Below are 15,188 nucleotides of genomic sequence, written 5' to 3'. Positions count from 1 at the left end.
CCTTTCCTCCACAACCCCATCATGAGTGTCCCATCCACCCCCCCTCCACCCAGTGTGTGTGTAAAACCTGCCATCTTTCCCAGGTGTCTAATTCTTTCTCCAGCCCCCAGCTCACAGCCAGTGCACAGCAGGGATAATTCCCCATAATTGCTGGCACTTAGCGACACACAAAGCCGATTTGCCAAACAGTGTTCTATTCGCTTCGGTGTGCCCAAGGTCCACACCCACTGGGGAAAGTATATCTGTTTTACACAGTGGTGCTATCACCTTTGTTTGCAGGAGAGACTGTTTCAGTTGGTTAACACATGTTTTTAACCAGTGTGTGGTTGTATTGTGTATTTATATCCAAACAAGATCTCTCTTTCTTTTTCATCACAGAAACGTGGCAAACTCCTGGGGATTATTCCACTCTCAACGAACTCTGCCCAGCTGGCTGGAAGTACCACAGCATCCCGAGACGCGGTAAGACGGGAGGGGGCGTGGCCTGCCTATATAAGGACAAATACACCTGTTCTCTGCTGAACTGTCATACTTATTCCAGTTTTGAGGTTCAGTTGCTGAAAGTAGGCATAACCCTCCTCATCATGATCATCTACCGCCCGACGGACAGCAAGACCTTTAAGGAAACTAAGAATTTTACATCCCAATTCTCTGATCTCCTTACTGAAATCATTCCCAGCCATAACAAGGTGCTTATCGTGGGGGATTTCAATATCCATGTGGATAATCCCACCCAGGCTTTCGAGTCTGAATTCCTGGACCTGATCGAGTCATTTGGTTTGACTCAGCATGTTTCTGGCCCCACCCACAGTGGAGGACACACATTAGATCTGGTCCTCTCAGTCAACATCCCCATCAGTGACGTGGAGACCATGCTGGCCCATGCTGACTGTGACCATAGGGCAGTTCTGTTCACCTCATCTCTGTCCATCCCTCCCGCTACCCAATCCTCTGCTCGCCTCTCTCGATGCATTAACGCCCAGACAGCCCCAAGGTTTTCCTCTGCTTTCATGGCCGCCCAAAACATCAGGGCAGGTGAGGCACCATCTGACCCAGAGGAACTCACTTCCATGTTCAACACCTCCTGTCGCTCCATCCTCGACTCGATAGCCCCACTTACCCTGAAAAAGCCCAAACCCAGGGTCTCAGCTTGGCTCAACGACACCATCAGATCTCAGAGAAGAGCGTGGAGACAGGCGGAACGCAAGTGGAAAAAGGACAGGCTGACCATCTCACTCGAGGAAAAGCAGAGGACCTATCAGAAGGTGGTAAAGACTGAAAGGGCTAAGTACTTTGCCACTCTCATCTCCAACAACTCATACAACCCCAGAGTGTTATTCAGGACAATCAACACCGTTGTTCACCCCCCCCCTACCGTCATCCAGGATCCATCCCCGGCTAAGTGCGAGGAATTTTTATCATTTTTTTCTGACAGTCACCAACATCAGAAAAAACATCCCGCACTCCACCAAGGACTTAGCCGTCACACTGGGATGTTCATCCACTTTCTCCAGCTTCTGTCCTTTCACTCTACCAGCCCTCTCCAAGATGGCCGCTGCACTGAAGCCGGCCTCATCGTCTCTGGACCCCATCCCTACCCCCCTACTCAAAGAGGTGTTCGACACGATAGGGCCACACATCCTCTCAATAATCAATAGCTCGCTGGCCACTGGCATTGTTCCGCCCAGCCTCAAACAAGCAGTGGTCCAGCCTCTCCTTAAGAAACCCAACCTGGACCCCTCCAACCCCAGTAACTACAGACCTATTTCCAAGCTCCCAGTCGTGTCCAAGCTCCTGGAAAAGGCTGTCCTCAGCCAGCTGGGGCCCTACCTCCAACAGAACAACATCCTGGAGAAGTTTCAGTCTGGCTTCAGACCTGGCCATAGCACTGAGTCGGCACTTTTAAAGGTTTGGAACGACCTCCTCCTCATCGCAGACTCCAGGAAATGTGCTGCCCTGGTCCTCCTGGACCTCAGCGCAGCTTTTGACACTATAGACCACGCCATCCTCCTCGATCGCCTCCAGCAGGAGGTTGGCATCACCGACACCGCTTTGTCGTGGTTCAAGTCCTACCTCAGCAATAGAATCCACGCCGTCCACATAGCAGACAGCTCCTCCAGACAAGCCAACCTCACCTGTGGGGTCCCTCAGGGCTCCATCCTCGGTCCCATCTTGTTCTCCCTCTACATGCTCCCCCTATGTCTAATCCCTCAACGCTACAAGATCTCATTCCACTGCTATGCGGACGACACCCAGCTCTACCTGTCAATCAACACTGACGACCCCGCCGATCTGAAGCGCCTGATGGACTGCCTCCGCGATGTGAAGGAGTGGATGGCCCAGAGCTTCCTACAGCTGAATGAGAGCAAGGGGGAAATCCTCCTCATCGGCAACACCACCGCCATCACTCAGCTCAGCACCAACATGGGAAGCCTGTCCACCCTTGTCAGACCACATGTCAAGAACCTCTGTCATCTTTGACTCCGAGCTTAACCTTGACCGACAAGTGAACTCCGTCGTGAAGGCATGTTTCTACCAACTACGCATCATAGCCAAGATCAAGTCCTTCCTCACCCCCAGCGACCTGAGGAGGGTCGTCCTCATGCTAATCTCATCTAGGCTCGACTACTGCAACTCACTCTATGCTGGACTTCCTGATAAGACCATCTACCGCCTGCAGGTAGTCCAAAATGCCGCTGCCAGGCTGGTGTCAGGCACCAACATGAGGGACCACATCTCCCCTGTCCTCATCTCCCTTCACTGGCTCCCAGTGAAGAAGAGAGTGAAGTTCAAAATCTGCACCTTTGTTTTTAAAGCTCTCAACAGTCTCGCCCCACCCTACATCAAGGACCTCCTGGACCAGTCTACCTCCTCAAGGCCTAGACCCAGACTCAGGTCCGACGCCCAACTCAGCCTGAGGGTCCCACGTACCAACCTCAAGAGGAAGGTTGACCGTGCCTTTGCGGTGATAGCACCGACCCTGTGGAACGCGCTCCCTTCTGCCATCAAGTTTGCCCCCACTCTGGACTCCTTTAGAGCCAAGTTAAAAACCCACCTCTTCCTAAATGATATTCCCTAAGTCTACTCCCTATTTGTTGTGAATTGTATGCCTGAGATTTACGTTTAAGTCGTCTGTGTCTGATTGCTTTCTGTGTTCCTTGTCTTTGTCTTTATCTGTTCCTTTACCCGGGCTGCGCCCCGGGCCGATGTAAAAGTTGGATGGGGGGCGCATTATAAATAAAATTAACAATTAACAATTGTGGTTGTTTGGATAGGAACGTAAAAATAGCCTAACCCTAATACAAGCATTCTAGTTCAGAACCACTCATGTAAACCTCGCCTAAGACCCTGAAAACATGTATTAGCTCCCAGAGTTAGCGAATGCTTAGGTTTTAGCTTAAGGCGCATGTACGGTGTTCCATGTGAGACACCTGTGGGTCGAACCCCCAGTCGACCACATATCGTAACCCTCATGTACACAATTGTGATTGTTTGTGATTTAGTCGAGCAACTGGGTTCTGGACATTTTCGAGTCTGTTGAGGACTGTTGAAGACTCTGTTGAGGGCTCTGTTGAGTCTGTTGAGGACTGTTGAAGACTCTGTTGAGGACTGTTGAAGACTCTGTCGAGGACTTAAGTCTGTTGAGGACTTAAGTCTGTTGAGGGCTCTGTTGAGTCTGTTGAGGACTGTTGAGTCTGTTGAGGGCTCTGTTGAGTCTGTTTTTTTGTGATAATTTTTTTATTTGTATTTTATGTACAAACACACAAAGGACAATGACAAAACAATTACCAAAATACACAACATTATACCTGCATACATTCCCCCTACCCACCCTCCCACACCAAGGTCTTACTCCGCCCAAAAACCCTCAAGAAGGATTTAAACCAGCTCAACATAAATGCCACCAAATAAAATAAATAAACATAATAGGATAAACATAAAACATTAAATACTATAATATTAAAATATCAATACCCACACCATTACAATTATTAATAGTAGCCTATTTAAGATTATTATAATAGTATTTTAGTACTATAATGTTATAAACATAATGAATGGCCTTTGAAAGAAGAGAATAAAGAAAGGAAAATGGAAGAGAAGGAAAAAGAGAAAAAAAATAATAATATCATACTAGTGGAATAACCATAAGTTATGCATATCACCTCTGCATACATTCTATAAAGGAAGTCCATAAACTAATATTCTTTTCTTGAGCGCCATGCATGCTGGCCACGGACCTTTCTAGTTTGGCTAGATCTAACACAGTGTTTAACCAATGCTGATAGGACAAGTCATGGGGGTCTTTCCACCTCTGAGCTACCAGTTTTTTGGCGGCTGTGAGGCCTACCAGAAGCCAGCGTTGGTGCATCATTGATCAATTTAAACTGGTAAAATCATTCAGTAGTAGAATTATTGGGGAGCAGGGGATAGAGGACCCAAGAAACTCAGACATCTTATTGATGGCCATACCCCAGAATGATTTAACACCAGGGCAATCCCACACCATATGGATGAAAGTTCCTGTTGTGTTTAATGAGCATAACTGACAGTTTGGCGAGGGTGTTAATTTCATCAAAAAAAGTTTGCGGGGTGTACAGTATAGCCTGTGTGCAAAGTTATAGTGAATCATCTGATGATTGGGGTTGCGAGATGCTAAGTTGATCTTAGTCCAAACCGTAGTCCAATTGATTGTAGATGGTGAGATAGAAAGGTCATGGCTCCAACGCAAGTTAATTTGTAGAGGGATATCTGCACATTTGATCATAAGTGTGTAAAGGTTAGAGACTAAGGCTGTGGTAGGTTTACCAACAAACATTTTGTGGATGGGATGTACCTTCAAGTCTTCTCCCCAGGGGACTCCGTATGCCCGTAGGGCACTGCGGAGCTGGAGGTAGAAAAAGAAAGAGGTGCCAGGTAAATTAAAGTGAGATTGCAGGTCTTGAAATGATCTAAATTCATTACCTACAGTGATGTCAGATAGGGTGTAAACCCCTTTTCCACTCCACTGCTCTGTTGAGTCTGTTGAAGACTGTTGAGTCTGTTCAGGGCTCGGTTGGTGGCCCAAAATACAACACTGTTGCTGTAGTCCAGCCAGGGTCCAGCCTAACAAACGCATGGATGAGGATGACACAGGCAACATCCCTCAGGTAGAGGAAGGCAGTTTTAGCCATGTGGTTGACATGACTTCAAATGAGATGAGGTTATTATTGAGGTGAGGTACTACTGTCACTTTTGTCTTGTATTATGCCTATTGCCTTATGTATTGTGCTGCAATGTCAGGAACCGCAGCCTAATAATTGTACTCTCTTACACTTGGGTATTGTGACGTAACAATAAACTTGAAACTTGAAGGTTGTGGTCAGTTTTAGGTTTTGAACCAGTCGGGATGCTGGTCCTCTGTGCCTCAGGCTCCCCTCCGAAGTTAGCGGAGGTCCCTCGTTGGCTAGATGTGCCCCGCTTCAGCAATCAGCGCCGGGGCATTGAAATGTAAATAGCGAGGTCTCATTAGCAGTGTTGTTTACGAGGATGAGCTGTTGAGAAATGAGAGATGCATGAAATGACTTCCAATCTCCACTCAGCACAAATTGCAGAAGGCGTGTTGCGTCTCTCTCCCTCTCTCTCCTCACTGTTTCTCCTGCCAGATGCCCTCACTAGCATGTGTCCCCTTGGCCCTGGCAGTGTAGCTCGTTCCCAGCCTTGGCACTGGCTCCTCATTGGTCCCTGGTTGCCAGGGCTGCCAAGCGTGATTGGCAGGAAGGTTAGATGGGCCGGTCCAAGTCCATGACTGCGGGGGATGGGACTGTTTTGCTCTCCGAGAGGTCTGTGCAGATATTCAATCCGAGCTCCTTTCCTTGATACGAGCTGCAAGTTGTTGTTTCTCTGTTTCCCTCCAATGAATCCTTTCCAAACATAGATTTTCCTTTTTTTGCAGTATGGTGTAAAAAAAAAAAGGGGGAAAAAAGGAAGGAAGAAGAAAAAAAAAAGGAAGAAAAAGGCCTAACTTTTCCGCAATACGCAAAAGTTGGAAAGCACTTTATTTTCAGCTTGTCTCTGGTTTCAGCGGGGGGGCACAGGGAACGGTGTAAAGTGTGTGTGTATATTTAATTCTCTCCACCATCTGTCCGGAGCACACGTTGCATCTAATAATAATCATCCTGTTGTATTCTGCCTCCCTGTTGATCCCTTGTCTCCCGTCGAGGGTGTAGTGGGGTGGGTGTAGTGAGGTGTAGCCAACAGAAGTGCTTTCGCCGTGAATATCTGCTCACGTCGTGATGATAGGCCACCGAGGGGCTCCTCTCCAGCCCAGAAACCCAGCGGTATGTAGAACTCTGCGGAGGGATGAGGAACAGAGAGCGGTGGTGTACAGACACTGAGGCTGCACTCATCCTGGGGGTGAATCAGCAGTTTTTTTTCTCACATCCTCATCAGGGCCATTGTGGAGGCTGAGAGAGAAGAGACGCTCTCTAAATCAGCCTCTCTTGTACTGTGCCCTGATGGTTATGGTACTCTGTGTGTGTGTGTGCGTGTGCGTGTGCCTGTGCGTGCGTGTGTGCATGAGGGTGTGCGTGTGTGTGTACACAAGCATCCTTGTGTCTGTGTGTGCGTATGTGTGTGCATGAGTGTGTGTGTGTGCACAAGCATCTGTGTGTGTGTGTGTGTGTGTGTGTGTGTGTGTGTGTGTGTGCATGAGGGTGTGTGTGTGCACAAGCATCCTTGTGTCTGTGTGTGCGTGTGTGTGTGCCTGTGCGTGCGTGTGTGCGTTGGTGTGTGCACAAGCATCCTTGTGTCTGTGTGTGCGTATGTGTGTGCCTGTGCGTGTGCATGAGTGTGTGTGTGCACAAGCATCCGTGTGTGTGTGTGTGTGTGTGCGCACAAGCATGTGTGTGTGTGTGTGTGGGTTCACAGTGGGGGCGAGCAGCGCCAGGTGACAGTCTGCTCAGTGATGCTCTACTTGCTGTATGAAAGGCTCTCAGCCGCCCCCCGTGGAGCAGCAGAATATTACCTCTGCTCTTGGCTGCCGGGACATCCGTTCGCTGCCTGCCTTGTGGGGGTCTGATTATATAACCACATCCCATGGTGACAAGTGTTGCCACGGTGACTCAGGGGGGAAGTCATGCGGTACCTTGTGTACATGTACTTCACCCCAAGGCGTGTCGTTTTGGCAGGTGTGTTATACTATAACAGTATTTTCCACTACTTAATTACTTACCGCTAGTTAATGTTAGCCTACGTGGCCTCCTTAGTAATGAGTGAATGCAAGTGTTGTGTTTGCTCCGGTTTCTCCTCTCACTCTCTCTCACTGCCGCCTTTCCGTTCGGCTCTTTGGTTCGCTGGGAGGTTTGTTGGAGGCTCTATAAGACGGCCTTCGATGCCTTTATTGTTAAGCAACAGGCCGTCATGGTTAATTTGAATATGAATATGGCTTCATACAAAAAGCAGAACACAAGATATAGGAAAAGCGACGAATGCGACCGAACATGGCTTTCTTTGTGTACAAGAATGTGGTCGGGATTTCACCTTGTGGAGAACAAACAATGCTATTCTATTCTGCTTTTCTGTCAGAGAGCATTATCCAAATGTACTGTGTGTAGGATTTTGTTCTTACCATTTTCTATGGCCTACACTTTCAATATAATTGTACCTACGGCCTACCTTAGTGGGAATGGATGAACGATAAAAAGAGTATGAGTTCAGTATGAGTTGTATGAGTTCATAATCATGCCATTTATGGTATGGCTGGCTAACATGTCTTAATTGATAATGTCACTGCAGCAGCCGAATGTATTCTGAAAAGTATAGAAACATATTGTCTGCTCGAGTACAAGCAAATGCCTCCAAAGTCATTGGACGGCGCTTCATCATACAGTAAGACAATGAATACAAATATATATACTATGTATACTGCAATGGCCAAACGCAGGCCCAGAAAGTGCAAAGATCTTGACTGGCCAAGTCAATATTCAGATTGAAATCCAATTGAAGAGTAGAGAGCTCAGTGTGATGTGTAATTGAAAGTACTTGTTTGGACAGGTATTTCATTTGAGTCTGTTTCTTTTTTCTTTATAAAAACAAATATAAAAATGTGTTTTGATTACTACTTCAAGCAACCCTTTATGAATTACTGTTATTTAGAAGATTAAAATGAAGAGTGAATTATCACCATGTGAAGAGGCCTTTTTGGTATTAATTTGTCCTCTCTCGCTCTGTCTTTTGCTACAACGTCATAACCCAGAGTTTACCGTTAATGACTGTTTAATCACCACCAAATGTAATCATCTCTCTCCTCTTTCAGTAGTGAGCAGGCTGGTAGACCCGTTCTCTCTCTCTCTCTCTCTCTCTCTCTCTCTCTCTCTCTCTCTCTCTCTCTCTCTCTCTCTCTCTCTCTCTCTCTCTCTCTCTTTCTCTCTCTCTCTCTCTCTCTCTTTCTCTCATTCTTCCAGTTTTGTCTTACCTCGATGTTCCCTCTCTGTTCCGAGCAGAGCCGTTCCTGCATCATGGGGCAATTAATTCCCTTTTCCATTTCTCTCCCACCCTCGGCTCCGCACGCAGTAATTTGGAGATAGAGAGGCAAGAAAAGTCCTGCAGAAGGATTCATCTCCTGCTACCTCTGCTGTGTATTTTATCACTCCTCCCGTTAAAAAGTAGGGCCTATGTTTAATGCGCTTTTCCAAATGGGGAATAGCCCTTGTAGATCACCCCATGCAATTCAATGTCTTTTTCCCCAATAGTAGTTGTCTGTGTTGATTTAGATGGCACTTTTATCTGCTCTTTTCTCTTGGATTCAGAGATGGGGGGCTCAGTACTGGACTAACCTGTGGCTACCCGTCTCCCTGAGCTGAGATAACTATCAAGGAAGCCAAAAAGAAGGAAAGGTGTTAGAAACCCTCGACCTAACTCCGTCCCTGGGAGCCATATTTCAATTCAATTCCGTTCTAAATCTGCCGCCCAGTGGGCGTAATAAGTTCTGGTTTTATGACGCATCTGACCCTTCCTTCCTGGTCTCGATTCTGTGAGAAACATTCGGTCACAACGAAAAAAACTCCTTCCCGTCAGACAGATGCAGCCTATTGGTCTTGAATTATGCCTCCCTTATATATGGACCTTTTGCTTAGCACAACAGCGGGGCTGGTACTGTAGCATCTGTTAACAAAGCAACTGTTAAGTCTCTCTAAACCCTCCTTATGGATGTGCAATACGTTATACGGATACAAAAGTCAATGGACTGAGTCGAGTGAGTAGCGTGAGGGAGTTGGTTCTAGCTCTGTGTTATGTAAACTCCTCCCTGTTTAAGGAACAACCTACAGGCCTCCTTCTCTGCGCCCCCCCCCCCCCCCCCCTCCTCGGCACTGAGGAAACACAATGGCTCCACAATGGCCCCACCAACGCTCCTCTGGCGCCACAGTGGAGGGATGATGGGGTCTTTCAGGGACTATTTTCGGGGGGCCTTTGTCAGCCTCGCCACAGATTATGCAAATGTGGTGCCAGCGTGCTTCCTGGAATGTTCCACGTGATGTACATGGGAGAAGGCGTGTGTGTGTGTGTGTGTGTGTGTGTGTGTGTTAGTTAGTTATAGGATGCCCCTCTCTGCCATCATTCTCCCTCAGGAGGTTGACAATACATCCCTTGTTCTAACATGTTTATCTGCTCTTTGCCTGTCTTCACACCCACACACACACCCTCATCCACACAGGAGAGATTACTGTACACACGGTTATGTTGGTGTTCTGCCACGTTCTGCTTTTTAAACCCCTACACAGCCACGGTAAAGCCACTTATAGAGCTGAACAGGCTCAATGCCCTGGTTGGATTGGTCTCAACCATTTTACAGGGGGTGCTCCAACGGTGGAGAGTGAAATGGTGCAAGAATGCTTCCTGTTCTACTAAGCCTGTGAGTTCTATTATTGTACTGAATGTTTGCCGCTGACTTTGAACTTCACACACAGTATCTTATCCCACTGTATCATTTATGTGCTGACTAAATTAGTTTTTACAGCATTTTGCACAGAAGGGAATCCGGGATGGTAGCAAACCAGGGGAGGCTGTCGGAGATAGAAATTGAGATACAAATCGGAGGACTGGCTCATTCCATTCCATGCATGATACCGTTCCTTACTCCATTCCATGCATTACAACAAGCCCATTTTCCAATTTCTCCCTCCACCAGCCTCCATTCCACCAAACACGTGTGTTTTATAACGAGCCCGTCCTTCAATCACTCCCTCCACCAGCCAACTTACGAGAAAAATGCTTTTACCAAATGATTATAGTGGGGCGGCAGGTAGCCTAGAGGTTAGAGAGGCCCGGCCAGCAATCTGGTTCTGACCCGATCCCGGATGTCCCCTCTCAATGGGAAAACGGCGTCATTCTCACTCCCTCCTGCGTCGTGTTTACATTTTGAACACACAACATCTGTGGTCTGCCCCCTTGTGGCACTCTGGTCTATTGAGTCCCAACAGGAAGCGCCAGAGGCTGGGTTCCTTTCCAAATATCCCAAAACTAGCATACATTTTGAGGGGCTAAGAGTCCCATCAGGGTGGGTTAGAAATGGCGGCAAAGTGTAGCCCACGGCGTGCTACTTAGTACTGCAATATTCATCCCAGAGATGAAAGAGCCTGGCGCCTATGGAGTTGCTGTACTGTACTCTACTGCTTGGTATGCTACTGGTAGTGGGTGAGCTGCGTCTGTTGCTGTGAGACAGGAGAAAGCTTTGCTCCCTGGTGATATTACAGCAATCTTAGAGCTATTCAATTGGGTGTCTGTTCACAACAATGGAGTCCATCACTTTACAACAGCATCGCCCGTTGAACCCTGATCTGAAATATGATGTCGATCTGTAGACAGGGCGTTGAGAATCACATCTTTATTTAAATGTCTTACTCCTGTTCTGTTTGGCTCCTTAAACTGATCATTTAATGTCGGCGTCAACTGCCATTTTGGCACCATCATCGTTGTTTGGTGGTGTAGCAAAGCATATTCTAATCATGCAGTAGTCTATACATCTTTCATGCCAACCTCTGCTTCGAAATGACCATTTCAATGTCAGTCAATCACCCTGTATCCTCCATGTTCAATTTGGGAGATTATCTTCCAATGAGCACCCGCTCACATTTCTCAGCTTAGTTTTTTTTAATTTTATTTTGGATAACTGGTCTGCTCTAGGTATGCCATTTACTGGGGTTGTCTACTCGGAAATAGGGAACATGCTGTCTTGGTGGGGAGCCAAAACAATCGCATTTCAAGGACAGATTGGAGCTACGTGGCAGAATTCAACAGAATTAAGCTTTTACCCACGGCGGATACCTGTGTTGAGCAGCTTATCTGAAATTAATCCGAAAATGTTCTCCTTATGCAACCTCCACCATGTCACTTCCAGTTACACACATAATCAACACTATAACTGAATTTGGGACTATCACATTTCTTAATAATATTTAATATGTTTATAAGTTGTCAAGTGTATCAGAATGGTGTGTCACCAGCGCTGGAATGCGAGTCGTGGCTGTTCTGTAGTTTTTTTGCTGAAATTGAATAGATCCTTGGAGTAAGATTGCTGTTCCGTGTGGACACAGCCTGATTGCATTGTGCACTATTCTCTTAGACATTCTTTGCATTGTCAAAATTCATTTCATTTTCACAATTTCATTCCGCGAGTTTTCTGTCTGGTGATATTATCTCGAACTGTTTGTAATGCAGCCTTGTCAGATTGACGTGTTCCTCTCTGGCTGCTTTAAGTCCTTGAGTATGATTCAACAATATTAATTATTGTGTGCATAGATTAGATGTCTACATGATTTCTAAATCTCTTGTAAATGTCCGTGGAAATAATAAGCTGTGGGGGGAGGAAGAGGAGGCTAGGGTTGTATAGGCAAGCAGAAGAGCACTCTCCTCTCTTTCTCTCTCTCTCTCTCTCTCTCCAGTATTATAATAATTCAATGCTATCTATATATAATGAGAGAGATGAAGCCCAGCCCCCCCCACCCCGCATGTCAGGAGGTATTTTATGTTGTTGTTGCGACTGTTGTTGTTTGTCTTTTTAATTAGCACGTCATGCTCCATACCTCTTCCATACAGAGTTAAAGTGCTCTCCTGCAGGCTTAAATTGACTACAGAGTCATCGCCCTAGACTGAAGATCCATCTCTTCAGGCTACATCTCTACTGTCTCTCCTAAAGACCTCTTCACACCCCAGAACCCCTCTGTATAGTTCCTCTACTGGTATACACACAAAAGTATGTGGACACAATTATCGTCTGGGGCTGTTTTCATGGTTTGGGCTAGGCTAGAGTTCCAGTGAAGGGAAGTCTTAATGCTACAGCATACAATGCGATTCAAGAGGATTGTATGCTTCCAATTGTGTGGCAAGAGTTTGGGGAAGGCCCTTTCCAGTTTCAGCATGACAATGCCCCCATACACAAAGCGAGGTCCATAATGACATGGTTTGCCGAGTCTGGTCTGGGAGAACTTGACTTATAGCGCCTTATTCCAAAGCGCATTCACCCATTCAAATACCAATCACGGCAAGCTACCATGCACGGCGCCGGCCCGCTCATTCGGAGCAATTTGGGGGTTCAGTGTCTTGCCCAAGGACACCTCGACATGTGGCCAGCCGGGGTACCTCCTGCACCACAGCCACCCCTAAGATGACTGATGTATAGATGATTCACTTCATTCAGACAAATAGTCTAAATAGTACTTGTCGTAAGTCGCGTTGGTGTTCATTTTGGTGTCTGATAAAACATGAAAGAATTTAGAAAAATAAAAGAAGGAAAAACACAAAACACAAAAAGCCTGGTATAGTCTCGAACAACACATGCCACCATCAAAACCCCCATGACACCCACAGCTCCCTGTGGCCCTTCAACAACACTGACACTTGAGTTGTGTAAGCTGTCTCCAGGGGTGTGTTGGAGGCTCAGTTCTTCTGTCGGATTCGTCAGCTCTGAATGTGTGTGTGTGTTGGAGACCCAGGCGTCACTGTAAGAGATGGCTCTTCCGGTGGTGGCGGTATGTGTCTGGTTCTCAGGGATGGGGCGGGGGGGGGAATGAAGAGGGATTGAGGCTGAGAAGATTGAGAGATGCGGGGTGGAGTGAGGGAGGGAGAGAAAGAAAATGGAGTGAGGGGGGAGGGAGGGGGCAGAGGGATTATGGCTATATACACTGAAAATAACTCTGTGTTAAGCATCCTGATCTGGTGTGGGTTTGATGGGAAGATGACCCCCGGGGGTCTTATGTTGTTGTATTGTTGTTGTTGTTTTGTGTTTTAATGAGCACATGCTTACCAAACCTCCTCTTTCTCTCTCTCTCTCTCTCTCTCTCTCTCTCTCTCTCTCTCTCTCTCTCTCTCTCTCTCTCTCTCTCTCTCTCTCTCCCTCTCTCCCTCTCTCTCTGATAGAACATTAAGAGTCCCTCACTGACCTCCCTTTCTCTCTGTTGTTTGCTCAGTTTGTGCCTCTTGTCTGGCAGCATCATTCACTCTTCTCTCCTCCTCAGTGTTGTTTTCTCATCACCTCATCTCTCCATGGCCTCCAGCCCTTCCATCCATCCCTCAACCAGAGAGAGAGACGAGAGAGGGGACAGAGAGGGCCTCAGAGCAGCCAGGCAGAAGTGAATGACTCTGGGGCTCTCACTGTATGTGTGTGTGGCCTTGTGCGTTTGTGTGTGTGCGGTTGTGTGGTTCTCCCTAGTGGGTTGTGTGTGTGTGTGTGTGTGTGTGTGTGTGTGTGTGTGTGTGTGTGTGAAGGTCTGTAGATGAGATGCAGTGACAGTGACAGAGATGATCACCCTCTAGGTCAGTCAGCTGCAGGGCTGCTCCTCAGGAGTGAGGCCAAACCTACCGATAGGAGCTCTCTCTCTCTCTCTCTCTCTCTCTCTCTCTCTCTCTCTCTCTCTCTCTCTCTCTCTCTCTCTCTCTTTTGTGTGTGTGTGTGTGCCTCTGTCTCTCTGTCTGCAACATTCATAGAGGCCAGGGAAGAGCTAAAAATGATGCTTGTGCCAGGCTGCCTTTGTTTAAAGGGATGAAGCCAGAGCAGCAGCATCATCAAGAACAGCAGCATCAAGAACAGCAGGATCAAGGCTAGTGAACTCAAATGCAGAACACAGAGAGGTAGACAGATGGTGGTGGTAAAACCCAAAGGATAGGTGTATTTATTGTAGACAGGTATTGTAGGTAGGGTGACTTAGGTTAGTGGATGAGGGGGACCAAGGCTGAGCAGAGTTCCGATGGCAGGCAGGCGGACAGGCAGGTGGACAGGGCAGGTGGACAGGGCAGGTGGACAGGCAGGTGGACAGGGCAGGTGGACAGGCAGGTGGACAGGGCAGGTGGTGCAGGTAGACAGAGCAGGTGGGGCAGGTAAGGCAGGTAGACAGGGCTGGCAGGTAGGGCAGGCAGGCAAGCTGGTCAACTGCAGGCACAGGGAAACAGGAATTAGTATACCGGGTAGACTGACGGACCGGTATGAAGTAAAGGCTGGCAGCGCGACTTAACAGTGACACTGAGGCTGTGATCTGGCAGCGTGGTGACGTCTGGACCGGGCAGGGCTAATGACGAACCAGCTGGTAACCTGACACCCGCACACCTGACTCCACTCCTGTAATCAAGGAGGAAGAGAGAGAGAGAGAGAGTGCTACAGGCTAACCGGAAGTGGAGGGCATGACAGGACCAGTGAATTAGAGATGAAGCTACTGAGAGCGTCCTAGGTCGCGCAGCCCCTATTAGGCTTTGTTACAGGAACACTCAGGACTACATTTCTAAACCTCCTTACCCGGTTCCGCAGCACACACGCAGCTGTGAGAGAACAAGAGGAACCTCTCGGCCCGGTGAGAAAAATTACTTTAGTTAAGGTCTAATGACAGCTCAATGTGGCCAGGCCTTCATCTCTTACATGTATTAGAACAGCCAACATTAGCGAGTAAAAAAACATGCTGAAAGTCTCCACAGGCTCCATTATTATAATAATAAGAATAAGAATAACTTGGTTTGATATACAGCGTGGTGACGTCTGGACCGGGCAGGGCTAATGACGAACCAGCTGGTGACCTGACACCCGCACACCTGACTCCACTCCTGTAATCAGGGAGGGAGGGAGGGAGGGTGAGAGGAAGAGAGAGAGAGTGCTACAGGCTAACTGGAAGTGGAGGGCATGACAGGACCAGTGAATTAGAGATGAAGCTACTGAGAGCGTCCTA

At 47.5% G+C, this 15,188-nt stretch overlaps 1 protein-coding gene across 1 annotated transcript in view; it reads left to right on the top strand.

Moving 5' to 3' along the window:
* Positions 1-584: 584 nt before the first annotated feature.
* gpr37b (G protein-coupled receptor 37b) overlaps positions 585-15,188 on the top strand; it is a gene marked incomplete at both ends in the record, with an annotated part of 102,228 nt that continues 87,624 nt past the window's right edge. The window contains 2 exons of the mRNA XM_080538360.1: positions 585-1,402; positions 1,515-1,750. Of these exons, the coding sequence (XP_080394486.1) occupies positions 585-1,402; positions 1,515-1,750 (1,054 nt within the window). The remainder of the gene's footprint in view (positions 1,403-1,514; positions 1,751-15,188) is intronic.

The sequence above is a fragment of the Nansenia antarctica genome, assembly GCF_963989245.1.
Source record: "Nansenia antarctica genome assembly, chromosome: 8".
NCBI lineage: Eukaryota > Metazoa > Chordata > Actinopteri > Argentiniformes > Microstomatidae > Nansenia > Nansenia antarctica.
Note: the sequence above shows the minus strand (reverse complement) of the source record. Positions and strands in the feature narration are given on the sequence as shown.